Source organism: Oncorhynchus masou, chromosome 29 (assembly GCF_036934945.1).
Source record: "Oncorhynchus masou masou isolate Uvic2021 chromosome 29, UVic_Omas_1.1, whole genome shotgun sequence".
Taxonomy (NCBI): Eukaryota; Metazoa; Chordata; class Actinopteri; order Salmoniformes; family Salmonidae; genus Oncorhynchus; species Oncorhynchus masou.
In genome coordinates, this window is record NC_088240.1 from 20,857,553 (window position 1) to 20,884,872 (window position 27,320).

General features: G+C 42.4%; 1 protein-coding gene across 5 annotated transcripts in view; it reads left to right on the forward strand.

Moving 5' to 3' along the window:
• The window catches only part of LOC135519158 (mannosyl-oligosaccharide 1,2-alpha-mannosidase IB), a 126,425-nt gene that overhangs the window by 76,060 nt on the left and 23,045 nt on the right, over nt 1-27,320 (forward strand). For all 5 annotated transcript variants that reach the window (XM_064944236.1, XM_064944238.1, XM_064944237.1 and 2 more), the window contains 4 exons: nt 1,786-1,866; nt 9,104-9,198; nt 9,313-9,436; nt 13,309-13,402. In XM_064944236.1, the coding sequence (XP_064800308.1) occupies nt 1,786-1,866; nt 9,104-9,198; nt 9,313-9,436; nt 13,309-13,402 (394 nt within the window). The remainder of the gene's footprint in view (nt 1-1,785; nt 1,867-9,103; nt 9,199-9,312; nt 9,437-13,308; nt 13,403-27,320) is intronic.

Below are 27,320 nucleotides of genomic sequence, written 5' to 3' on the forward strand. Positions count from 1 at the left end.
TCGCTTCTGTGTTCCAATGGCACGTTGTGTTAGCTTTTCCAAGTTTATCATTTTAAAAGCCTAATTGATAATTAGAAAATCCTTTTGCAATTATGTCAGCACAGCCAAAAACTGTTGTGCTGATTAGAGGCAATAAAACTGGCCTTCTTTACACGTTGAGTATGTGGAGCATCTGCAATTGTGGGTTCGATTATAGGCTCAAAATGTCCAGAAACTAGTCACTTTCTTCTGGAACTCGTCAGTCTATTCTTGTTCCGTGTGTGTGTTCGCGCTGCGCGCAACTTGTGTGTGTGTGTGTGTGTGTGTGAGCAGCGTGTGCGCGCAGCGTGTGTGTGTGCGCAGCGTGTGTGTGCGCAGCGTGTGTGCGCGCGCAGCGTGTGTGTGTGCAGCGTGTGTGTGTGTGTGTGTGCGCAGTGTGTGTGTGCGCAGTGTGTGTGTGCGCAGCGTGTGTGTGTGTGTGCGCAGCGCGTGTGTGTGTGTGCGCAGCGCGTGTGTGTGTGTGCGCAGCGCGTGTGCGCAGCGTGTGTGCGCAGCGTGTGTGCGCAGCGTGTGTGCGCAGCGTGTGTGTGCGCAGCGTGTGTGTGTGTGTGTGTGCGCGCGCAGCGCGTGTGTGTGTGTGTTCGCGCGCAGCGTGTGTGTGTGAAAGCCTCTAATAATTAATGATTAAATAGCTGCCATGTTGGCGTGTCCTTTGTAGTGAATCATCGAAAGCTGGATGGCTCCTGCAAGGCCTGTACTAGACCACCCTGTAGTGATGGATGACTCTGAATGCAGTCCGATTTAATTGACACGACTGAATTAATGTAGTCTGTTAGTCAATGCTGGGATCGGAATGAATAAACCTGAGTTTAAAGTAAGATTTGAATGGATAGCACTGTGGGAGATGAATTAGGCCTCGTACATGATGTCCCACTTGGATTTGATTAACCTGATTTTAATATGGAGTAACATTCACAATTTAAAATGGTTTAAAGGAAAATTCTGACATATGTTAAATGTTTCATGCAAGATTCTTTTGAATATGAAAAGCCACATCGTATTTCAAAGGAGTTGAAATACTGCAGGGGTGAGGAAAGAACATTTCTGACTTCTCACATCTACTTTGTATGAAGTCTTTCAGTATTCTCATTCTTACACAGTGTGTTTACAGGAGTCACATGAATGACATGAATTGAGACACCTGAATGTATGATTGTTACGTTTCTGATTTTCTGCATAACCAGAATGACTTATAGTTACTGCGTTGAGGTTTTCAGTCTCTTTTTTTGGTACTGTGTGGTGTGTGTGCGCACATCACCCATATGGCAGCTATCATATTTGGTGGTGTGCAGTAGTGTGCATAACCTGACCAACCGCAGACTTTCTAACACAGGATGTTTTACGACGGCGCTCTGCACCTGGCTCCTAAATGTCGTTGGAAATGAGTAGCGGAGCTGACAGGGCTGCCTTCCCACTCCACCTCTTTCTCCACTCTCCCAGGGTGACAGTTGGATTTACAGCCCATTCAGGTTGTTTGAGAGAACGTTGAGGGTATTACACAGGGAACAAGTTTGTATTTGTGGTAGTACTTGGAAAGGTACATTTCTTATTTTTTTATTAGTCTGACATATGAATTTGGTGTTACTGTTGGTCTGAATAGTAGGCTAGTTGAATTTAGGAATGTGTGCCATTACAAACTGGTGTTAGTGTTACTGTGCAGTATATAGGATGTGTTTTTGGTGCAAGGCTGCTCTGGCAGTACTGTGCTCTGTCTCTGATTGATCCCCCTCTCCTCTGTTTCCTCAGAACGCTGAGGTGTCTGTCTTCGAGGTCAACATCCGCTTCATTGGAGGACTGCTTTCCGCCTATTACCTCTCAGGACAGGAGGTAACTATTCACCTGGGATTGGTTTACACTGTGTGTGTGTGTCTGGAAAGGGGGGAGTTTTTGCTGTGTGTGTGTCAATTGTGGGAGGCGGGGGAGGGTTTACTTTGTGTGTGGGGGGGGGGGGGGGGGGTGTATTTGACAGGCTGTTGATGAAGCACCAGACTTTGTTCAGCTGAACAGAATGCAAAAGAGGTAGAGAAGCAGAGGCAGGGGAGAGCAAAATGAAAAATAGGCTCAGATTAGGAACGCAAAGGGAGTGAAAGCAAGGAGAAGAAGAGAAAGGAGGATAGAGTCTTTCATTAGCCATCTGGGGAGTGATGGAGCCCCACAGGTTAGAGATGGTCGCCTGGGAAATAACACTTGAGGTGCACCATGTTAATGAACACACACACCTCCCAACATTCTTATCTGCCCTCTAGCTCTAATGAAAATGACCACAAATTCTCCTCCTGTCTCCCCCTCTTTTTCCCCTCTTTCTGTCTCTCTCCCCTGCGGTATCAGTCATCCCCCTCTCCCTGCTCCTATTAGAGGAATGCGAGTGGTGGAATTGAGCTCCAGCCATGCGTTTCGGCCTCTCTGCCGGCCCCACGCTCTTCGTCTAACAGGAGCAGATCTCTGGCTGTGCTCCATGTTCCCTCTTAATGCTCATCTCTCCTCCCCTCCTTTCCTTCACTCGCTTGCTTAACTTCCACTGTCCTCTTCTCATTCACTCTCTGATGTTACTCTCACCTCTCCCTCTTTCCCCCTCTGAATAAATGGTGATAATTCTGCAGAGGCTGGAGTATTGGTGTGGTATGGAATCAGAGAGATGTTGCGGCTGGGTGTGGTAGGGAATCAGAGCGATGTTGAGGCTGGGTGTGGTAGGGAATCAGAGATGTTGTGGTAGGGAATCAGAGATGTTGTGGTAGGGAATCAGAGATGTTGTGGTAGGGAATCAGAGCTGTTGTGGTAGGGAATCAGAGCTGTTGTGGTAGGGAATCAGAGCTGTTGTGGTAGGGAATCAGAGATGTTGAGGCTGGAGGAGTGTTGTGGTTGGGAGGGGTGATATCGTTCGTCCATTGGATTATAGCTCTTTGAGTCCTTTATTCCATGTGTGTGTGCATGCCAGAGAACTAGCCCTGCCATGCAGTGATGGATGATGTGTACTCCTCTGCTCTCCCCCTCTCTCCTCTTCTTTCCCTTCTTTCTCCATTCGGTCAGTTTCATTACTGTATTTTTTTCTCTCACAAACTCCTTCACTCTGCCCATCTCATTCTTTCTCTCCTGAAAGGTGCTTGGTCCTCTGGGATATGTAGTTTAGGTGAAAGGTGCTAGTGCCTCTGGTTGGGCTGGGCAATATTGACTGAATTTCATTTAATAGAATATATGTTTTGGTGCGATATTCAAAATGCCTGTATCGCAAGAATTGTTTATTGTATTTTTTCATGGCCATTTACAGTGGTTCTTCCTTTAAAAGTTGTCGTACTGCAGCACAGCATGCAGGCTGCCACAAATTTCTATGGCACATTGTGTCAAGTCAAAGGGAGCCTTGAATAGAACAGACAATATTGGATTGATTTTTAGAAATGTAGCTTAATTAATTTGAATACTGTTTTTTTCTATTCCAAGAAAAATTGAAATGTATTTTTTACTGTTGCTGTGGTACTGTAGGCCTAGGTTTCTGTTAGGAAGATATGGCACTGGACAACGTGTTTCTATTCCAAGAAAACAAAAATGCATTTGTTACTGTAGCTGTTTTAGCGTAACATACTTATTGGCATAAAGGCCTGCTTAAATATACAGTACATCAATCACTCATTGATTTGTGCATGTCATCACACAGCATACAAGTCATCCATGTCTTTAATTACAGTCAAGCATTTTAGTTATAAACTAAATAAGAAATGGAGCCTTGATTTTAATTTTACAATCACTGCTAAAACTATTTAATTGAGGGTTTCAGGTCGGAAAAGACGTACAACGTGACCGGTTCGGGTGTAGGTCTAGGCTACTAAGTGACTGCGAGTGAAGAGCAAATTAACCCCTACATTTCCACATAAAAATCTGATTTATAAAGACCAGTCCCCATGCTCTGTCATTCAGTGATATTTATTCCCTCCATCTGCATTTTGAATGAGTATTTTTATCATTATTTTATTAACGAAAGCATAAATATGTTGATGAGCAAATACGGTACAATATATGCTTGATCCAACATTTTCCGGTTGCATGAGGTTTAGAGTTAGAAATGTACAACTTTAGAGTACTTAATACATTGCAAGTTGGGGGCGATTTCTTTTCACACCGACAGTAGCCGAGCTATTAGACTATCCTTTTATAAAGGTTGAAGTCTATTGTCTTGCAAATAGCCCATCCATGGGAACCTTGTTTACAGAATTCACAGCCTGCTACGCTTGTGAAAAACAAAATGCCTCCAACTGTCCATCATTACTGTAAATAAAAACACAGCATCTACAGTACTACAAATATATTATTGAATTCGATAGAAAAAATCAATTGCACATAATTTCCCATTTTATACTAACAAGTGGTTGCCATGGTGAATAATCCAATAATAATTGGTATGGCACAGCTCTCGGAACTCATTAAGAGGTGGCTTCTGAATGAAAATACTTGCAGATCAATAAAACGTCCCTGTAGATCTAATTTAAGGATTCTAAATTAATATCTAAGGGGCATTTTTCGTCAGGGCAAATCTAGTCTGTGATATTGATTTAGAGATGTAAAACGTTACAGAGAAATATCTAAGGGGCTTTTATACAATTACAATGCTCCCCCTCCCCTCCTTCTTGGCAAGTGTATTGTCCTGCTAATAGTCCATGAGTGGATGGCCTCTTTTGTATTGAATGAATGTATTAATGAGTAATTTACCATTCTCAGAGTGGAAACATTGTTTGCAGAGTTCACAATCTCTTTTTCTAGTCCTCTGATGGTTACAGTCCTAACCCTGGAACGGGGAGCTGGCTTGATGAGAACTTTGTCTGTTTTCTTTGGTCGCAATGTCATTTATGTTTATTTTTTATAAATAACTTGTTTTTGAATGGTAACTGTGTTAACCTCTCTGGAGTTTGGGGTGGGGTGAGGTGAGGAGTACTTGAAAGGTGTGACTTGCAGTTTACGATAAGCCATAAGTATACTTCAGATTGCCGATTTTCCTCACTTTGATGCTATAACAACATACTGTAGCACCATGACCAGGATCTCTGTTCATTTAAGTGAGCAGATTAGGGCTTTCAGGAGGAACGGTAAATGATTTGGCAGAGTTCATAAACCATATGCCATTGAATCGCGACATCTCAAATCTCTTCCCAGCGATTTTGCAATCTATACGGCACAGCTGTCATTTTTTTGGTCCTTAAATGAAACGGGTATATTTTTATTTATCACATTTTTCTTTAACCAATTATAGTCTTTAATGCAGGGCCCACAGACGACTTCCTTACTTTTCCTCCCTTCCACTTGATAAAGGTTCCAATTAATAATGTGTGTTTTTTTTAATCAATTAGCACATCTAAGTTGAACCACACTATTTGTTGTATTATTTGTTTTGTCTTTTCTGGTGGATTAAACTGAAATTGCAACCAACGTTCTATGGCTTGTTTAAAAAAATAACTATCTTCAACAGCAAAGAAGGACTTTCTATAGAGGGGCTATCAGTCTTTCACACTGTGGTAAATAAAAACACTTTGTTACTTAGAATGATTTATTTCTGTTTTTAGAGGGAGAGAAACCAAAAGCCCACCATGCCTATTTTTCAAAAATCGTCATTCCACGTGTCAAGTGTAATTCCCCCATTGTATTTACCCAAGTTCTCTCTTAACTCCAGGACCACCGACAGTTTGTCATTGTTGCCTGATGCACAAATCTAGTGCCAGAGAAGAGAGGACTCTTAGACTGAAAATGCCTCCATTAATTACTGATAGATCAGCGTTCTAACTCCCCCTGTGGTATTGTGGTGCAATGACAGAATGCCTCGATCTACCACGAACGGCGGAGCAAGCGTGAAACCTTTAAAGGAAGAACCACTGTATGTCCGCTTGTTCATGTCTTTTTGGTCTCATCCCCTCATCCCCGCTCCATTCTTTGCTGTGTGAACCTTCCCATTTATACACGTACCAAGCCCCTCCCCCAAGACGAGAGATCCCTTCTTCCTCTCTGACAAGTGGTTTCAACTCACTATTTGTATTTGAGTTTTTGGTCCAACAGAATGGGTCATATGGAGACTGAAACATGCATGGTTCTGGTTAAATTTGTAACAAAGGGCATTTTCATAGACCGACTTGAAAGCCATATCAGTGATTGCAAAAAAGCAGATTAAACTATTTTGATAAAATAATTACGTTATTAGTGGGTCTTATGGGTAAGGGAGGCTTATATTTAACCTAGGTATAAGTTCACAAGTACTGAATTCATTTGATTATGGCTGACTTAGAAATGCAGTGAATTTTATATTTTAATTGTATAACGAAGCTTATTTAAAGAAACATTTTAAAAGATCAATGTATATATTGTGACTCGACCATAGGAATAAGAAATGACAATAAAATAAATACAAATATCCTAGTGTCTTGTATGTGTAGATTAGGTGAAAGGTGCTATTGCCTCTGGGATATGTAGTTTCGGTGAAAGCTGCTTGGCACTCTACTGTTTAGACCAGGAGGACAACAGCTAACAGCCTGTACAGAGTAATAACCTCTCCGCAGAGAGAGAAACAATGGGGGGAGCGAGCGATGGGGGAGCGAGAGAGACTGGGGCGGGAAACACAGAGAGCAAGCTGATTGCAGAGAGAAAACAGGAGAAGGGAGCAGGTCTTGTAATGTAAGATAATGAGCTGGGACACTGACACTGCAGCTAGACAGCTGTCTCTACAATACATATTTTTCCTTCCTTTCTCCCTCCCTCCATCTTGTGTGCTCTCCCTGGTTTATCATGTATGCTGTGCTCTACTTTGCTATCTCTTTCAGTTTGGTGCTGTGAGCCGAGGCTGTGTCTGTCTCGCTAGGGAGCGTTTGACTCACTTTCATATTGTTAAACATGGAGCCCATCAAATGCAGAACACCGCTCCCTCTGTCACACTGGCCGGCTGCCATTGCACCGAGGGAGGGAGGGACTGCATATGAATAGTATGGATGTGAGAGAATCAGCTAGGTCATATAGAAGATAATCATGCAATTTAATTGGTTGTTGGAGGGCATACAATCTTGATTGGCTAGAATGGCCTGAGCTCAGGTAAAACCGCAGCTCAATTGCTTCATTAGTAAATTCAGTCACGCAGTTGTGGATGAATTCCCAAGAACACAGTCCCATGGTTTTCCAAGCTTGTTTCTGAGGCCTGATACCATAGAATATAGTATATGACAAATAATAAAGGAATGGCACAGGATTAAGTGAAACAATAATTAGCGAAGTAATAAACTGTAATTAGCGAAGTAATAAACTGTGTAAACCCCATAGACGTAGAATCGTGAGACCTAATCCTGTCTCTCCCTGGAGCCTTTGAGGGCCTTCTTCCTAAACAGGCTCATTCACCAGATTTCACCAGTATACCTTCTGATCATTTTATGGGACTCCATTACATGTACACAGTGGCATACTCCCCCGGAGAGAGAGATGACGGAGAGTGTGTGTGTTTGTGTGCCTCAATGTGTGTTAGGGCTGCACAATTAATCTAATTCACATCGAAATCAAAATATTGAAATGTGCAGAGATCCAAATCGCATGCAGTATTATGAGACTCATTCTAGCCGGGTGTAATGTTAGTTTTTATAGTTAACTCAGTTTTTTTCTCCTTTTGCGGCTGCTTCCCACACACCAACGCCATGGCACTCAAGTACTGCAGTTCCTCCTCCTCGCTGTTAGATTCACTATGTTTGCGTGCTGTTCTGTTAGGTGAAATGCGAACACGAACAATGCTACTTTTTGCTTCTTATTATAAATAATGATTCTAACAGTTTACCCAAGTGTTTTGATCTGTATTGCACGTGAAATTGCATTTAATTTTTTTGCCAAGATCGTTGTTTGTTATAGTGTTTTTATTTTTTTGTGTGTGTGCGTGCTCCCTGGCAGGCTGAGTGGTCCTGCGGGTCTATCCCAGTGAGACCAGGGCTCATATACTCATATGGGTAATAACAGGATCAGCTCTTAAAGTCTAGGATAGTTGGGAGCAGCAGATTAGAGTCAGCACTACGACCTGCCAGCCAGAGTTCCAAATCTGCATTCTGGGAATACTGCCGACTGACCCGGCCTGCCAACCTGGCCTCACAGCTAATCATGATAAGGGGGTGGCGAGAGGGAGAGCTTGTTAACCAATGAGAGTCAAAGCCAGGGGGGTTCTTCTAAGCTGTATGGAATTGTTTTAAGAAATTCATAGTAAGGATAATTAAGCTATTTGATTTCATGTAGCTATTTGACACCTGAAGTACACTACATGTACCAAAGTATGTGGGCACCACTTCAAATGAGTGCATTCCGCTCTTTGAGCCACACCTGTTTCTGACGGGTATATAAAATTGAGCACACAGCCATGCATTCTCCATAGACATTCACAGTAGAATGGCCTTACTGAAGAGCTCAGTGACTTTCAACGTAGCACCATCATAGGATGCAACCTTTCCAACAAGTCAGTTTGTACAATTTCTGCAAAATTGTCTGGGCTGTTTTTCATGGTTCGGGCTAGGCCCGTTAGTTCCAGTGAAGGGAAATCTTAACGCTACAGCATACAATGAGATTCTAGATTATTCTGGTTCGTCTTGATCGTTGTGGAAGAACTTGACTGACCTGCAGAGAGCCCTGACCTCAATCCCATTGAACACCTTTGGGATGAATTGGAACGCTGACTGCGAGCCAGACCTATCGCCCGACCCCACTAATGTTCCCGCAACAATATTCCAACATCTAGTGGAAAGCCTTCCCAGATGAGTGGAGGCTGTTATAGCTGCAAAGGGGGGACCAACTCCATATTAATGCCCATTATTTTGGAATGAGATGTTTGTCGAGCAGGTGTCCACGTACTTTTGGTCATGTAGTGAAGTTGTGCATTCTTCATGTGTGTGTGTCCGGTTATTCTAGTGGTCTCTGAGAAGAGAACTGAGCCTCCTGTAAACCAGCTCAGATGCTTTGTGATGTTTCTTTGTCCCATGTAAACTCTTGCTGTCTGCTGTATTGTTACGTCTCGTAAGTATGTTTCCTCTCTTTCTGAAGCATTTTCTCAACTTTCATTCGCCCTCTCTGTCTCTAGGTGTTTAAGGTGAAGGCGGTTCAGTTGGCTGAGAAGCTGCTCCCAGCCTTCAACACTCCCACAGGCATACCCTGGGCCATGGTCAACCTCAAGAGGTCAGTCTCGGATCACAACGCAACCCTAGATTTACGTCCCCTACTGCAACAATCTCATTTCAGCATGATTCTGTATTTAATGATTCAAAGTGTGTCTGTTCTCCCTGTGTTCAGTGGTGTGGGTCGTAACTGGGGCTGGGCGTCAGCAGGCAGTAGTATCCTAGCAGAGTTTGGAACCCTCCACATGGAGTTTGTCCACCTCACTTACCTCACCGGGAACCCTGCATACTATCAGAAGGTGAGACACCTCCTTAGTACTGGTGTGTGTGTGTGTGTCTCTGGTAGTCTGAGCAGCCGCTAGTGGGCTTTTTTGATCTCCACTATCATCTGGGCTTGATGTGTACAGAAGCTAATGCACTCTTTTCCCCATGTGACCGATTTGTACATTAAATATTCTCCATTCAGGCTGCAAGGCTTCGATTTCCACGACTAGATTTAATGGCGAGAAGGTGGAAAAAACCGGGGGGAAATCTAATTGTATTTGCCATATGCGCCGAATACAACAGGTGTAGCCCTTAGCGTGAAATGCTTACTTACAAGCCCTTGACCAACAATGCAGTTTGAAGAAAATAGAGTAAATAAAATATTTTCATTTTTTACTTTATTTAGTAACACAATAAAATAACAATAATGAGGTTATATACAGGGGGTACCGGTTAGTCGAGTTAATTTGTACATGTAGGTAGGGGTAAAGGGACTATGCATAGATAATAAACAGCGAGTAGCAGCAGTGTAAAAACCAAGGGGGGAGGTCAATTCAAATAGTCCAGGTGGCCATTTTATTAATTGTTCAGTAGTCTTATGGCTTGGGGGTAGAAGCTGTTAAAGAGCCTTTTGGATCTAGACTTGGTGCTCCGGCACCGCTTGCCGTGTGGTAGCAAAGAGGACAGTCTATGACTTGGGTGACTGGAGGCTTTGACCATTTTTTGGGCTTTCCTTGACACTGCTTAGTATAGAGGTCCTGGATGGTAGGAAGCTTGGCCCCGGTGATGTACTGGGCTGTACGCTCTACCCTCTAGCACCTTACGGTCGGATACCGAGCTGTTGCCATACCAGGCGGTGATGCAACCTGTCTGGGGTTTGTCGTCGTGCCCTCTTCGTGACTGTCTTAGTGTGTTTGGCCAATGATAGTTTGTTGGTGATGTGGACACCTAGGAACTTGAAACTCTCGACCTGCTCCACTACAGCTCAGTTGATGTGAATGGGGGTGTGTTTGGCCCTTTTCCAATAGTCCACGATCTTCTCCTTTGTCTTGCTGACGGGCCCGTCAGGAAGTCCAGGATCCAGTTGCAGAGGGAGTTTAGCCCCAGGGTCCTTAGCTTAGTGAGGAGCTTTGTGGGCACTATGGTGTTGAACGCTGAGCTGTTGTCAATGACTAGCATACTCATACAGGTGTTCCTTTTGTCCAGGTGGGAAAGGGCAGTGTGGATTGAGATTGTCATCTGTGGATCTGTTGGATCGGTATGCAAATTGGAGTGGGTTTAGGGTATCCAGGATGATAGTGTTGATGTGAGCCATGACCAGCCTTTCAAAGCACTTCATGGCTACAGATGTGAGTGCTACGGGCAGTAGTCATTTAGGCAGGTTACATTCGCTTTCTTGGCCACAGGGACTATGGTGGTCTTTTTGAAATATGTAGGTATTACAGACTGTCAGGGAGAGGTTGAAAATGTCAGTGAAGACACCACTTTCCACCACCATGCTAGAGTGGCTAATGCTTAGGAATGCTAGTCTTAGGTGTTGCATACCCCGTTATCGCTATTAAATATAGTTCAGGAGGAAATCAAAGCTTTTGCAGCCTGACGGGATAAAATAAAGATGAATGAACCGGTCGCCGGGGGACACGAGTGTATTACCGACTGTACAGTCGAAGCCAAAAGTTTTGAGAATGACAAAATTATTTACACAAAATTTGGTACTTCAGTGTCTTTAGATATTTTTGTCAGATGTTACTATGGAATACTGAAGTATACTTACAAGCATTTCATAAGTGTCAAGGCTTTTATTGACAATTACATGAAGTTGATGCAAAGAGTTAATATTTGCAGTGTTGACCCTTCTTTTTCAAGACCTCCGCAATCTGCCCTGGCATGCTGTCAATTAACTTCTGGACCACTGATGGCAGCCCATTCTTGCATAATCAATGCTTGGAGTTTGTCAGAATTTGTGGGGTTTTGTTTGTCCACCTGCCTCTTGAGGATTGACCACAAGTTCTCAATGGGATTAAGGTCTGGGGAGTTTCCTGGCCATGGACCCAAAATATTGATGTTTTGTTCCCTGAGCCACTTAGTTATCACTTTTGCTTTATGGCAAGGTGACCCATCATGCTGGCGAAGGCATTGCTCGTGACCGAACTGTTCCTGGATGGTTGGGAGAAGTTGCTCTCGGAGGATGTATTGGGACAATTCTTTATTCATGGCTGTGTTCTTAGGCAAAATTGTGAGTGAGCCCACTCCCTTGGCTGGGAAGCAACTCCACACATGAATGGGCTGGTAGTGCTCACCTTGTCTTCTCTGGACAAGCTTTTTTCCAGATTCCCCAAACAATCGGGAAAAGGGATTCATCAGAGAAAATGACTTTACCCCAGTCCTCAGCAGTCCAAACCCTGTACCTTTTGCAGAATATCAGTCTGTCCCTGATGTTTTTCCTGGAGAGAAGTGGCTTCTTTGCTGCCCTTCTTGATACCAGGCCATCCTCAAAGTCTTCGCCTCACTGTGCGTGCAGATGCACTCACAGCTGCCTGCTGCCATTCCTGAGCAAGCTCTGTACTGGTGGTGCCCCGATCCCCCAGCTGAATCAACTTTACGAGACTGTCCTGGTGCTTGCTGGACTTTCTTGGGCACCCTGAAGCCGCCTTCACAACAATTGAACCATTCTCCTTGAAGTTCTTGATGATCCAATAAATTGTTGATTTAGGTGTAGTCTTACTGGCAGCAATATCCTTGTCTGTGAAGCCCTTTTTGTGCAAAGCAATGATGACTGCACATGTTTCCTTCCTGTTAACCATGATTGACAGAGGAAGAACAATGATTCCAAGCACCACCCTCCTTTTGAAACTTCCAGTCTGTTATTTGAACTCAATCAGCATGACAGAATGATCTCCAGCCTTGTCCTCATCAACACTCACACCTGTGTTAATTAAGGTATAGGGGGCCGCATTTTCACTTTTGGATAAATAGCGTGCCCAATTTCATCTTCCTGCCTCTCATGCCAATAATATAAGATATGCATATTATTAGTAGATTTGGATAGAAAACACTGAAGTTTCTAAAACTGTTTGAATCATGTCTGTGAGTATAACAGAACTTATGTAGCAGGCAAAACCCGAGGACTAACCGTTCAGATTTTTTGTTGTTTTATGTCTCTGCTCACTGAGTTCTCATTGGCAAACAATATTTCTTAGGAACTTGTTTTCATTTCCTACCGCTTCCACTGGATGTCACCAGTCTTTGGAATTTGGTTGAGGTTATTCATTTGTGCAATGAAGAAGTAGGGCCAACTAGACTTAAAGTAGCTTGGTTTGTTGTGTTCCTGTATTGAACACAGATAGACCCATCTTCAATTTGATCGATTATTAACATTTAAAAAATACCTAAAGTTCTATTACAAAAGTAGTTTGAAATATTTTGGAAACATTTATAGTCAACTTTTGAAATATTTTGTAGTAACTTGCGCATTTTGTAAGCCGCACTGTATTTTCCCTGGTTTTTGGCCAAGTGGGACGCAAGCGTCCCCTTTACCACGAGGGGTTAACGAGAGAATCACTGACATGATGTCAGCTGGTCCTTTTGTGGCAGGGCAGAAATGCAGTGGAAATGTTTTTGGGGATTCAGTTAATTTGCATGGCAAATAGGGACTTTGCAATTAATTGCAATTCATCTGATCCCTCTTCATAACATTCTGGATTATATGCAAATTACCATCATACAAACTGAGGCAGCAGACTTTGAAAATTAATATTTGTGTCATTCTCAAAACTTTTGGCCACGCCTGTACACATCAAGCCCAAAAGATGGTGGAGATCTATCAAGCCCACTAGTGGCTTTCCAGGCTTAGTGTCTGTGTGTTCTCCTGGGTAAGAGAGATTCATGTCTCCTCTACCCCTGTCAGGTGATGCACATACGGAAGCTGCTGGCCAAAATGGACCGACCCAACGGGCTCTACCCAAACTATCTGAACCCTCGTACTGGCCGCTGGGGCCAACGTAAGTATCTGTTGTCTCTCACTTTGTCAGAGAATAATACTGACAGGTGTGTGTGCCTGTGCTCACCACTGTGGGCTGCTAGGTTGTGCAAATGACTGTGTGTGAGTACTGGGTGTTTTTGGAGCTTTAATAAATATGTATAATTAGAAGCTGTTGGCAGGAGGCATCTTAACTAATTGTTAATTACCCTGACTTAGACAGAGCAGTTTAATTACTGTTTCTACCTCTCACTGCTCAACCTGACCACGCACCCACACACACTCACGCGCCAGGGTTTCCATTGTGGCACAGGAAAACGTGACTGGGAAGATTATAATTTACCGCCCATTTGAGAAATGTACCGGACCCATAAGCATTGGATGTATAACCCATTAGGGTGTCTCACCATTGTGCTCAGAAATACAGCAATCACATTTAGATTATGGTAATTCATCTGAACCTCTTGAGACTATGGAGCAGTATTTTCATTTTTGGAAAAATAATGTTCCCAAAGTAAACAGGCTATTTCTCAGGACAAGATGCTAGAATATTAATATAATTGACAGCTTAGGATAGAAAACACTCTAAAGTTTCCAAAACTTTCCAAGACCTTTTACTCAGTTCTTTGTTAAAGCACCTTTTGGCAGGGATTACCTAAGAAGACTCGAGGCTGTATGACACTACAAGCTTGGCACACCTGTATTTGGGGAGTTTCTCCCATTCTTCTCTGCAGATCCTCTCATGCTCTGTCAGGTTGGATGGGGAGCGTCGCTGCACAGCTATTTTCAGGTCTCTCTGTCGTTCTGCACCTGAACAGGCAGTTAACCCACTGTTCCCAGGCCGTCATTGAAAATAAGAATTTGTTCTTAACTGACTTACCTGGTTAAATAAAGGTAAAATAAAAAAATATTTAAAAAAGATGTTCGTTTGGGTTCAAGTCCGCGCTCTGGCTGGGCCCCTCAAGGACATTCAGAGACTTGTCCCGAAGCCACACCTATTTTGTCTTAGAGCTTCCCGATGGAAGGTGAACCTCTGCCCCCTGGTCCTGAGCACTCTGGAGCAGGTTTTCATCAAGGATCTTTGTGTACTTTGCTCCGTTCATCTTTCCCTCAATCCTGACTAGTCTCCCAGTCCCTACCACTGAAAAACTTACTCACTCCATGATGCCACCACCACCATGCTTCACCTTTGGGATGGTGCCAGGTTTCCTCCAGACGTGACACTTTGCATTCAGGCCAAAGAGATCAATCTTGGTTTCATCAGAGCAGAGAATCTTGTTTCTCATGGTCTGAGAGTCCTTTAGGTGCCTTTTGGCAAACGTGTGTCATGTGCCCTTTTTAATGAGATGCCGGTTCCGTCTGGCCACTCTACCATAAGGGCCTGATTGGTGAAGTGCTACAGAGATGGTTATTTTTCTGGAAGGTTCTCCTATCTCCGCAGAGGAGCTCTGTCAGTGACCATCGGGTTCTTAGTCACTTCTCTGACCAAGGCCCTTCTCCCCCAATTGCTCAGTTTGTCCTGGCGGCCAGCTCTAGGAAGAGTCTTGGTGGTTACAAACTTAAATTATTCCTTTTAAGAATGATGGAGGCCACTGTGTTGGGGACCTTAAATGCTGCAGAAATGTTTTCAACCCCTTCCCCACATCTGTGCCTCGACACGATCCTGTCTCAGAGCTCTACTGACAATTCCTTCGACCTCGTGGCTTGGTGTTTGCACTGTCAACTGTGGGACCTTATATAGACAGGTGTGTGCCTTTACAGATCATGTCCAATCAATTGAATTTACCATAGGTAGACTCCAATCAAGTTGTAGAAACAACTCAATGGTGATCAATGGAAACAAGATCCACCTGAGCTCAATTTCGAGTCTCATAGCAAAGGGTCTGAATACTTACGTAAATAATTGGTATTGTATTGTGTGTAGATTGATGAGGGGAAAATGTATTGAATCAATTTTAGAATAAGGCTGTAATGTGACAAAAGGAAATGGGGTGGGAATACTTTCCGAATGCACTGTATGACTAGGCATGTGCCTTTGGCTTCTGGACAACAAAATGAAGGTTGATATGAAAACCAATAGAACAGGAGAGAAATGGAGTAGCGGTGGGTCCAATAGGGAAGTAAATGGAAATAAAGTTGCCAAGATTATGTAATTACTCCTGTCTACAGAAATAAATAAAATACTACAGAAATCATGACTTCGCCACAAAGGAAACAAGGATCATTAACTAAAATAGCTGTGAATTGTTTCAAATCACAAGCTCATAGTCAAGATCATGTGTCTTGAGTATGTGTCCATATGGCAGTGGCTGGTGATCTTTCATTAGTTTACTTTTAACAGTATTTTTTTAACATTTAAATTCATATTTTTATGATTAACGAAGTGACAATGATTTTGAGATGTGACACATTTTTATTATTGAAATGAAACTATTCCACAAAAATGTGCATGTAAAAATCAATTTGTGATCTTCCCCAACTTGAAACTCTTGCACCATCTATGAAGTCTTTATAAATTAATTGCCTGAACATTTCCATGGTCACATTTTGCCAGTACGTTGGTTCCTCCCTTAAAAGTTGCAAGCTTTTAAATTTTTTATATTTCACCTTTATTTAACCAGGTAGGCTAGTTGAGAACAAGTTCTCATTTGCAACTGCGATCTAGCATAGCAGTGTGAACAGACAACACAGAGTTACACATGGAGTAAACAATTAACAAGTCAATAACACAGTAGAAAAAAGAGTCTATATACATTGTGTGCAAAAGGCATGAGGAGGTAGGCGAATAATTACAATTTTGCAGATTAACACTGGAGTGATAAATGATCAGATGGTCATGTGCAGGTAGAGATATTGGTGTGCAAAAGAGCAGAAAAGTAAATAAATATAAACAGTATGGGGATGAGGTAGGTAAAATTGGGTGGGCTATTTACCGATAGACTATGTACAGCTGCAGTGATCGGTTTGCTGCTCAAATAGCAGATGTTTGAAGTTGGTGAGGGAGATAAGTCTCCAACTTCAGCGATTTTTGCAATTTGTTCCAGTCACAGGCAGCAGAGAACTGGAATGAAAGGCGCCCAAATGAGGTGTTGGCTTTAGGGATGATCAGTGAGATACACCTGCTGGAGCACGTGCTACGGGTGGGTTTTGCCATCGTGACCAGTGAACTGAGATAAGGCGGAGCTTTACCTAGCATGGACTTGTAGATGACCTGGAGCCAGTGGGTCTGGCGACGAATATGTAGCGAGGGCCAGCCGACTAGAGCATACAGGTCGCAGTGGTGGGTGGTATAAGGTGCTTTAGTAACAAAACGGATGGCACTGTGATAAACTGCATCCAGTTTGCTGAGTAGAGTATTGGAAGCTATTTTGTAGATGACATCGCCGAAGTCGAGGATCGGTAGGATAGTCAGTTTTACTAGTGTAAGTTTGCCGGCGTGAGTGAAGGAGGCTTTGTTGCGGAATAGAAAGCCGATTCTAGATTTGATTTTAGATTGGAGATGTTTGATATGAGTCTGGAAGGAGAGTTTACAGTCTAGCCAGACACCTAGGTACTTATAGATGTCCACATATTCTAGGTCGGAACCATCCAGGGTGGTGATGCTAGTCGGGTGTGCAGGTGAAGGCAGCGAACGGTTGAAAAGCATGCATTTGGTTTTACTAGCGTTTAAGAGCAGTTGGGGCCACGGAAGGAGTGTTGTATGGCATTGAAGCTCGTTTGGAGGTTAGATAGCACAGTGTCCAAGGACGGGCCGGAAGTATACAGAATGGTGTCGTCTGCGTAGAGGTGGATCAGGGAATCGCCCGCAGCAAGAGCAACATCATTGATATATACAGAGAAAAGAGTCAGCCCGAGAATTGAACCCTGTGGCACCCCAATAGACTGCCAGAGGACCGCGGGACTTCGAGGTACCCAGCGCCACGGCTCCAGATCACCACAAGTGGGAGTTAGAGCACTCATTATGCATTTGGGTCCCAAGATTTTTATATAACCAGCTACGTGAGCCACCAGTCCTTGGTGGCTTTCTTCAGCAAAGATGGCTGACAAGACAATTACGGTGGAAGCAAATGTTATAATTACTTACATCTTAACGAGCCCCAAATTATTATTTTTTACAATTGAGGGGCATGTGTTAGGAAATGTAGAGAAACAATTTTGTGTCATAAAGTTCATTTTACAAAAAGCGCTATCAAGCAAGTTTTTTTCAGTCATTTCCAATACCAGCTGTATCAAACTCCATTCTTTGAAGGATGCTGTGTCTGCATGTTTGTATTGCAGTTACACACTTCAACAGTGTGTACCACTCCTGCTCCTGGGACATCAATGATTCCACATTGTAACTATGCAATAGACTAGAAACACAATTTAAGTAAAGGCTGATGTGTAATTCATATATACAGAAAGAAAACATGACGCTACACTTACGCATATCTAACTCCCTTCATCGGCATTAATATGAAAAGGTTCTCCCAGCCATGTGGATGATTGAAAACAGGGCAGCAAAGTTTTAGTCACCAGAGCGGTTTAGAGCATATTACTATTTGCCTGTGAATAACCAGACCTTCATACACTGCTTGCTATGCTGAGTTATTGACACACAACTAGAAGCGAGCCACTCCGACAAAGAATGACGTGTGAAAGAGGGCGAAGAACAAGATGAGTAACAATCCAGGCTATTTGCTCTGAGACCGGCATAGTAATGTAATGAAACAAGCAGGTAGCAGGTTTCGAACCCTCAACATTCAAGCCCGAAGTCCAGCACGCTATTGACTGTGCCCAAATGTATTAATTGGAGTTGGGGCCGATTGTGACTAAAAACACTATCAATTGGATCTTTAACATGTGGAAATGGGGATAAGTATTATCAATAGTTTTTCACAAGCGTAGCAGGATGGGATATTAGCTGAACAATAGACTATTCAACCTTTACTAAAGAATTGTCTAATAGCCGAGCTAGCCGAGCCTACTTAAAAATTATTTGCATCTAACAACACATTGTTAATGTTCAGATTTGTTTATATATATACACACACACACACACACACACACACACACTGTTGAAGTCGGACGTTTACATACACTTAGGTTGGAGTCATTAAAACTAGTTTTTCAACCACTCCACAAATTATTTCACTTATTCACTTTATCACAATTCCAGTGGGTCAGAAGTTTACATACACTAAGTTGACTGTGCTTTAAACAGATTGGAAAATTACAGAAAATGTCATAGCTTTAGAAGCTTCTGATAGGCTAATTGACCTCATTTGAGTTAATTGGAGGTGTACCTGTGGATGTATTTCAAGGCCTACCTTCAAACTCATTGCCTCTTTGCTTGACATGGGAAATTCAAAAGAAATCAGCCTAGACCTCAGGAAAAAAATTGTAGACCTCCACAAGTCTGGTTCATCCTTGGGAGCTATTTTCAAAAGCCTGAAGGTACCACGTTCATCTGTACAAACAATAGTACGCTATTATAAACACCATGGGACCACACAGCTGTCATACCGCTCAGGAAGGAGACTGGTTCTGTCTCCTAGAGATTAACGTACTTTGGTGCGAAAAGTGCAAATCAATCCCAGAACAACCGAAAAGGAGCTTGAGAAGATGCTGGAGGAAACCGGTACAAAAGTATCTATATCCACAGTAAAACAAGTCCTATATTGACATAACCTGAAAGGCCACTCAGTAAAGAAGAAGCCACTGCTCCAAAACCCAGACTACGGTTTGCAACTGCACATGGGGACAAAGATCGTACTTTTTTGGAAAAATGTTCTCTGGTCTGATGAAACAAAAATAGAACTGTTTGGTCATAATGATCAATGTTAGGTTTGGAGGAAAAAGGGGGATGCTTGCAACCCGAAGAACACCATCCCAACCGTGAGGCACGGGGGTGGCAGCATCATGTTGTGGGGGTGCTTTGCTGCAGGAGGGACTGTTGCACTACACAAAATAGATGGCATAATGAGGGAAGAAAATTATGTGGATATATTGAGGCAACATCTCAAGACATCAGTCAGGAAGTTAAAGCTTGGCTGCAAATGGGTCTTCCAAATGGACAATGACCCCAAGCATACTTCCAAAGTTGTGGCAAAATGGCTTAAGGACAACAAAGTCAAGGTATTGGAGTGGCCATCACAAAGCCCTGACCTCAATCCTATAGAAGATTTGAGGGCAGAACTGAAAGAGCGTGTGCGAGCAAGGAGGCCTACAAACCTGACTCCGTTACCATAGCTCTGTCAGGAGGAATGGGCGAACATTCACCCAACTTATTTGTGGGAAGCTTGTGGAAGAATACCCGAAACGTTTGACCCAAGTTAAACAATTTAAAGGCAATGCTACTAAACACTGATTGAGTGTATGTAAACTTCTGACCCACTGGGAATGTGATGAAAGAAATAACAGCTGAAATAAATCAAATAATCTCTATTATTTTGACATTTCACATTCTTACAATAAAGTGGTGATCCTAACTGACCTAAGACAGGGAATCTTTACTAGGATTAAATGTCAGGAATTGTGAAAAACTGAGTTTAATTGTATTTGGCTAAGGTGTATGTATACTTCCGATTACAACTGTATATTGGTCATGGCTCCCGAGTGGCGCAGCGGTCTAAGGCACTGCATCTCGGTGCAAGAGGCTTTTCTACAGTACCTGGTTCGAATACAGGTTGTATCACATCCAACCGTGATTGGGAGTGCCATAGGGCAGCGCACAATTGGCACAGTGTCATCCGGGTTTGGCCGAGGTAGGCCGTCATTATAAATAAGAACTTGTTCTTCCCTGACTTGCCTAGTTAAATAAAGGTTAATTTAAAAAAAAATATTTTTTTATTAGGCCTACTTACTATTGCAACGTGTCAAAAATGTAGCATCCTACATAAGACAATCATTTAAAGAAAAAAGTCTACACGTTCTAACTAAAACAATGTAACTAATAATGAAAAGCACACATTTGTATATCCCGAACCCTAAAAGTAATTGGAAAGGTAGACATTGGTTACAATAAAGGATGGAAACAAGATGCTGTGTTTTTATTTACAGTAGTGATGGACAACTGGAGGCATTTTGAAAACAGGTTTTCAAACACTTATTTTTCACATGTACAGTAGCAGGTGTCGCCCATCATGCAAATCTTTCCTGTTAGCAGAACAATAGACTTGTTCTAGCGAGTTGTGAAAATTCCTCAACTTGCAATGTATTTGATGCTTAGGTACTCTCAAGTGTTACATTTCTAACTCAAAACAGCAGTACAGTATTTCTTCATCAACATCTTTATGCTTTCGTTAATAAAATAACGAGAAAAAATACATTCAAATGGGGATGTTTATTTAAGCTACATTTTAGTCGTACTTCCACCCAGCTCCACGACCACAGGTAAAACCTTGCTGAGATTATCAATGTATTTGTTGCATTGTTGTATTGTCGATTTCTCTAGCCAAAACATCTTGATTGGCTTGACCAGTTCGACTTTGCTTGGCAGAGTTATTGATGAATGTTTTCATTTAATGCCAGACAAGTTTGATCAGGTTTAAATCAGGAGACCTACATATAGAGATTAAAAAAATATTTTTAGATATACTGTAGGCCTACCGAAGGTGTTGTAGGTATTTTTATTTTTTTATTTTACAACATAGAGGTCTAATTACTCTGCTGGCATCTTGACCCAGTTTATGCCCTCATTTGCAATGCAAACCCGGGCAGCAGTGTGTTTTGGGTCCTTGTCTGCTTTTGGAGAAGAAAAAAACACACATAGCCTAACAGCCATCATTAGGTACAATAATAGCAATATAAACTCAGCAACAACAAAAAACACCCTTTTTTCAGGACCATTTCTTTCAAAGATAATTCGTAAAAATCCAAATAACTTCACAGATCTTCATTGTAAAGGGTTTTAACACTGTTTCGGATGCTTGTTCAATGAACCATAAACAATTAATGGTCATGCATCTGTGGAACGGACGTTAAGACACTAACAGCTGATAGACGGTAGGCAATTAAGGTCACAGTTCTGAAAACCTACGACACTAAAGAGGCTTTTGTACTGACTCTTTAAAAACACCAAAAGAAAGATGCCCAGGGTCCCTGCACATCTGCGTGAACGTGCCTTAGGCATGCTGCAAGGAGGCATGAGGACTGCAGATGTGGCCAAGGCAATACATTTCCAGGTCCGTACTGTGAGACGCCTAAGACAGCACTACAGGGAGACCGGATGGACAGCTGATTGTCCTCGCAGTGGCAGACCACTTGTAACAATACCTGCACAGGATCGGTACATCCGAACATCATACCTGCAGGGCAGGTACAGGATGGCAACAACTGCCCGAGTTACACCAGGAACGCACAATCAGTCCATCAGTGCTCACACTGTCCGTAATAGGCTGAGAGAGGCTGGACTGAGGGCTTCTAGGCCTGTTGTAAGGCAGGTCCTCACCAGACATCACCTGCAACAATTTCGCCTATGGGCACAAACCCACCGTCGCTGGACCAGACAGGACTGGCAAAAAGGGCTCTTCACTGACGAGTCGGCCCCCTTGAACTTTGCGACCTTTTGCCACATTTCAGGCTTCAAACATAAAGATATAAAACTGTATTTTTTTGTGAAGAATCAACAACAAGTGTGACACAATCATGAAGTGGAACGATATTTCAAACTTTTTTAACAAATCAAAAACTGAAAAATTGGGCGTGCAAAATTATTCAGCCCCTTTACTTTCAGTGCAGCAAACTCTCTCCAGAAGTTCAGTGAGGATCTCTGAATGATCCAATGTTGACCTAAATGACTAATGATGATAAATACAATCCACCTGTGTGTAATCAAGTCTCCGTATAAATGCACCTGCACTGTGATAGTCTCAGAGGTCATCATGAAGAACAAGGAACACAACAGGCAGGTCCGAGATACTGTTGTGAAGAAGTTTAAAGCCGGATTTGGATGCAAAAAGATTTCCCAAGCTTTAAACATCCCAAGGAGCACTGTGCAAGCGATAATATTGAAATGGAAGGAGTATCAGACCACTGCAAATCTACCAAGACCTGGCCGTCCCTCTAAACTTTCAGCTCATACAAGGAGAAGACTGATCAGAGATGCAGCCAAGAGGCCCATGATCACTCTGGATGAACTGCAGAGATCTACAGCTGAGGTGGGAGACTCTGTCCATAGGACAACAATCAGTCGTATATTGCACAAATCTGGCCTTTATGGAAGAGTGGCAAGAATAAAGCCATTTCTTAAAGATATCCATAAAAAGTGTTTAAAGTTTGCCACAAGCCACCTGGGAGACACACCAAACATGTGGAAGAAGGTGCTCTGGTCAGATGAAACCAAAATTGAACTTTTTGGCAACAATGCAAAATGTTATGTTTGGCGTAAAAGCAACACAGCTTATCACCCTGACCACACCATCCCCACTGTCAAACATGGTGGTGGCAGCATCATGGTTTGGGCCTGCTTTTCTTCAGCAGGGACAGGGAAGATGGTTAAAATTGATGGGAAGATGGATGGAGCCAAATACAGGACCATTCTGGAATAAAACCTGATGGAGTCTGCAAAAGACCTGAGACTGGGATGGAGATTTGTCTTCCAACAAGACAATGATCCAAAACATAAAGCAAAATCTACAATGGAATGGTTCAAAAATAAACATATCCAGGTGTTAGAATGGCCAAGTCAAAGTCCAGACCTGAATCCAATCGAGAATCTGTGGAAAGAACTGAAAACTGCTGTTCACAAATGCTCTCCATCCAACCTCACTGAGCTCGAGCTGTTTTGCAAGGAGGAATGGGATAACATTTCAGTCTCTCGATGTGCAAAACTGATAGAGACATACCCCAAGCGACTTACAGCTGTAATTGCAGCAAAAGGTGGCGCTACAAAGTATTAACTTAAGGGGGCTGAATAATTTTGCACGTCCAATTTTTCAGTTTTTGATTTGTTAAAAAAGTTTGAAATATACAATAAATGTCGTTCCACTTCATGATTGTGTCCCACTTGTTGTTGATTCTTCACAAAAAAAATAGTTTTATATCTTTGTTTGAAGCCTGAAATGTGGCAAAAGGTCGCAAAGATCAAGGGGGCCGAATACTTTCGCAAAGGCACTGTATGTATGTACAGTGGGGCAAAAGTATTTAGTCAGCCACCAATTGTGCAAGTTCTCCCACTTAAAAAGATGAGAGGCTTGTAATTTTCATCCTAGGTACACTTCAACTATGACTGACAAAATGAGGAAAGAAATCCAGAAAATCACATTGTAGGATTTTTTTATTAATTTATTTCCAAATTATAGTGGAAAATAAGTATTTGGTCAATAACAAAAGTTTATCTCAATACTTTGTCATTGCCAACAAAGGGTATATAACAGAGGTCAAACGTTTTCTGTAAGTCTTCACAAGGTTTTCACACACTTGCTGGTATTTTGGCCCATTCCTCCATGCAGATCTCTTCTCGAGCAGTGATGTTTTGGGGCTGTTGCTGGGCAACACGGACGTTCAACTCCCTCCAAAGATTTTCTATGGGTTTGAGATCTGGAGACTGGCTAGGCCACTCCAGGACCTTGAAATGCTTCTTACGAAGCCACTCCTTCGTTGCCCGGGCGGTGTGTTTGGGATCATTGTCATGCTGAAAGACCCAGCCACATTTCATCTTCAATGCCCTTGCTGATGGAAGGAGGTTTTCACTCAAAATCTCACGATACATGAACCCATTCATTCTTTCCTTTGCACGGATCAGTCGTCCTGGTCCCTTTGCAGAAAAACAGCCCCAAAGCATGATGTTTCCACCCCCATGCTTCACAGTAGGTATGGTGTTCTTTGGATGCAACTCAGCATTCTTTGTCCTCCAAACACGACGAGTTGAGTTTTTACCAAAAAGTTATATTTTGGTTTCATCTGACCATATGACATTCTCACAAACTTCAGACGGGCCTGGACATGTACTGGCTTGAGGGGGACACATCTGGCATTGCAGGATTTGAGTCCCTGGCGGCGTAGTGTGTTACTGATGGTAGGCTTTGTTACTTTGGTCCCAGCTCTCTGCAGGTCATTCACTAGGTCCCCCCGTGTGGTTCTAGGATTTTTGCTCACCATTCTTGTGATCATTTTGACCCCACGGGGTGAGATCTTGCGTGGAGCCCCAGATCGAGGGAGATTATCAGTGGTCTTGTATGTCTTGCATTTCCTAATAATTGCTCCCACAGTTCTTCAAATCAATCTGCTTAACTATTGCAGATTCAGTCTTCCCAGCCTGGTGCAGGTCTACAATTTTGTTTCTGGTGTCCTTTAACCTCTTGAAACTCCCCATCCCGGATCCGGGATCGTGACTAAAGCCTCAGGCTCATTAGCATAACGCAACGTTAACGATTTCTGAAAATCGCAAATAAAATGAAAATAATGCGTCTGCTCTCAAGCTTAGCCTTTTCTTAACAACACTGTCATCTCAGATTTTCAAAATATGCTTTTGAACCATAGAAATTGACTAATTTGTGTAAGAGTATGCAAAGCTAGCTTAGCATTTTGAGTAGCATTTAGCACGCAACATTTTCACAAAAACCAGATAACCAAATAAATAAAATCATTTAACTTTGAAGAGCTTCGGATGTTTTCAATGAGGAGACTCTCAGTTACATACCAAATGCGCAGTTTTTCCTGAAAGCGTCTGTGTGTAGGAGAAATCGTTCCGTTTTGTACATCGCATCTGGCTACCGAAACGAACCGAAAATTCAGTCACCTACAACGTCAAACTTTTTCTGAATTAACTCCATGATATCGACCGAAACATGGCAAACGTTGTTTGGAATCAATCCTCAAGGTGTTTTTTCACATATCTCTTCATTGATATATCGTTCGTGGAAGCTTGCATTCTTCTCTAAATTCCATGTAAAAATACTTGCAGCTGACTTTTGCGCACCAATTTCGGCGCAGGACACCGGGCGGACACCTGGTAAATGTGGTCTCTTATGGTCAATCTTCCAATGATCTGCCTACAAATACGTCACAATGCTGCAGACACCTTGGGGAAACGACAGAAAGGGCAGACTTACTCCTCTCGCATTCACAGCCATATAAGGAGACAATGGAAAACAGAGCCTCAAAAATCCTGCTCATTTCCTGGATGCCGTCTCATCTTGGTTTTGCCTGAAGCTCACGTTCTAGGGCACGCACAGAAAATATCTTGGTAGTTCTGGACACGTCAGAGTGTTTTCTTTCGAAAGCTATCAATTATATGCATAGTCAAGCATCTTTTTGTGACAAAATATCTTGTTTAAAACGGGAACGTTTTTCATCCAAAAATGAAATAGCGCCCCCAGAGCATCAAGAGGTTAACAGCACTTTGGTCTTGGCCGTAGTGGAGGTTGGAGTGTGACAGTTTGAGGTTGTGGACAGGTGTCTTTTATACTGATAACAAGTTCAAACAGGTGCCATTAATACAGGTAACAAGTGGAGGACAGAGGAGCCTCTTAAAGAAGAAGTTACAGGTCTGTGAGAGCCAGAAATCTTGCTTGTTTTTCGGTGACCAAATTCTTATTTTCCACCATAATTTGCAAATAAATCCATTAAATATCCTACAATGTGATTTTGTGGATTGTTTTTCCTCATTTAGTCTGTCATAGTTGAAGTGTACCTATGATGAAAATTACAGACCTCTTTCATCTTTTTAAGTGGGAGAACTTGCACAATTGGTGGCTGACTAAATACTTTTTTGCCCCACTGTATATTCAAACACTTGGATCCCTTGCAATACCTCTGTCGACCCCAGTTTGAAAATCTCTGCGCTAGCGTACGCAACCCACTAATCTCCCTCACAAATATACTTGTTCAAGCACCCACAAATGTATGGTTACATTAGGGGTCCCTAAAATTTTAGAGCCGTGACCCAAAAAACTTTTGGGGATATCAAAAATGTTTTTTTTGACACCACCCATGTTACAAAACAAAAGTGCCATCAACGACCGATGTTTACTTTTAAATTTGAGTTTTTGACAGTGTTTCAATCTTTAGACCATATGATTTGATGTGACTGAAATGCATCAGAAAGTTATTGGGTAGCTCAGAAGATCATCAGACAATAATGTTGAATGATCTGTGTAGAAAATAACATAATTGATGGTCTTGTCCACTCAGTTCTAATGGTTTATGGGCATGGTAGAGAAACAAACGTGTTCCTGAGTTTTATCTTTCAGTGACGGGATCCTAATTATTTGGAGCTTAAACCATTTAAAAGAGAGCCACATTTGTAGGAAGAAAACAGAAACCGCTCTGTTTATTACAACCTCCTCTAGCGACTACCGGAGGTTACTGACGTAATCCCGGTTCTTTCAACCAAGAGCAAATTTTCTAGTTTGGTGAAACCCTGGGTTACACGAATGCACTTGCACGCACACAAACACACTGTGCCCTCTACAGTGTATACCTCTTTCCAAGGTTGCTTGCATTTGGCATTTCTCTCTTTTTCTCTCGATCTCTGACCCTCCGAATGAGAATGAATTATTCCTGGCAAATTCCCTGTTCTCTTCATTTTGCCAGGGGCACACCAATCCCCCACAGCTATTTGCATCAAACAAAATATTTTACTTTGTCTGAGTCTCTTCAGCTCCTCTCTCGCTCTGCTCTGGGCCAGTGGTGTAAAAGTACTAAAATAGTTTAAGTTATTTGTACTTTACTATTTACAGTTGAAGTTTACATACACCTTTGCCAAATACATTTAAACTGAGTTTTTCACAATTCCTGATATTTAATCCTCGTAAAAAATCCCCTGTTTTCGGTCAGTTAGGATCACCACTTTATTTTAAGAATGTGATATGTCAGAATAATAGTAGAGAGAATTATTTATTTCAGCTTTCATTTCTTTCTTCACATTCCTAGAGGGTCAGAAGTTTACATACACTCAGTATTTGGTAGCATTGCCTTTAAATAGTTTAACTTGGGTCAAACGTTTTGCGTAGGCT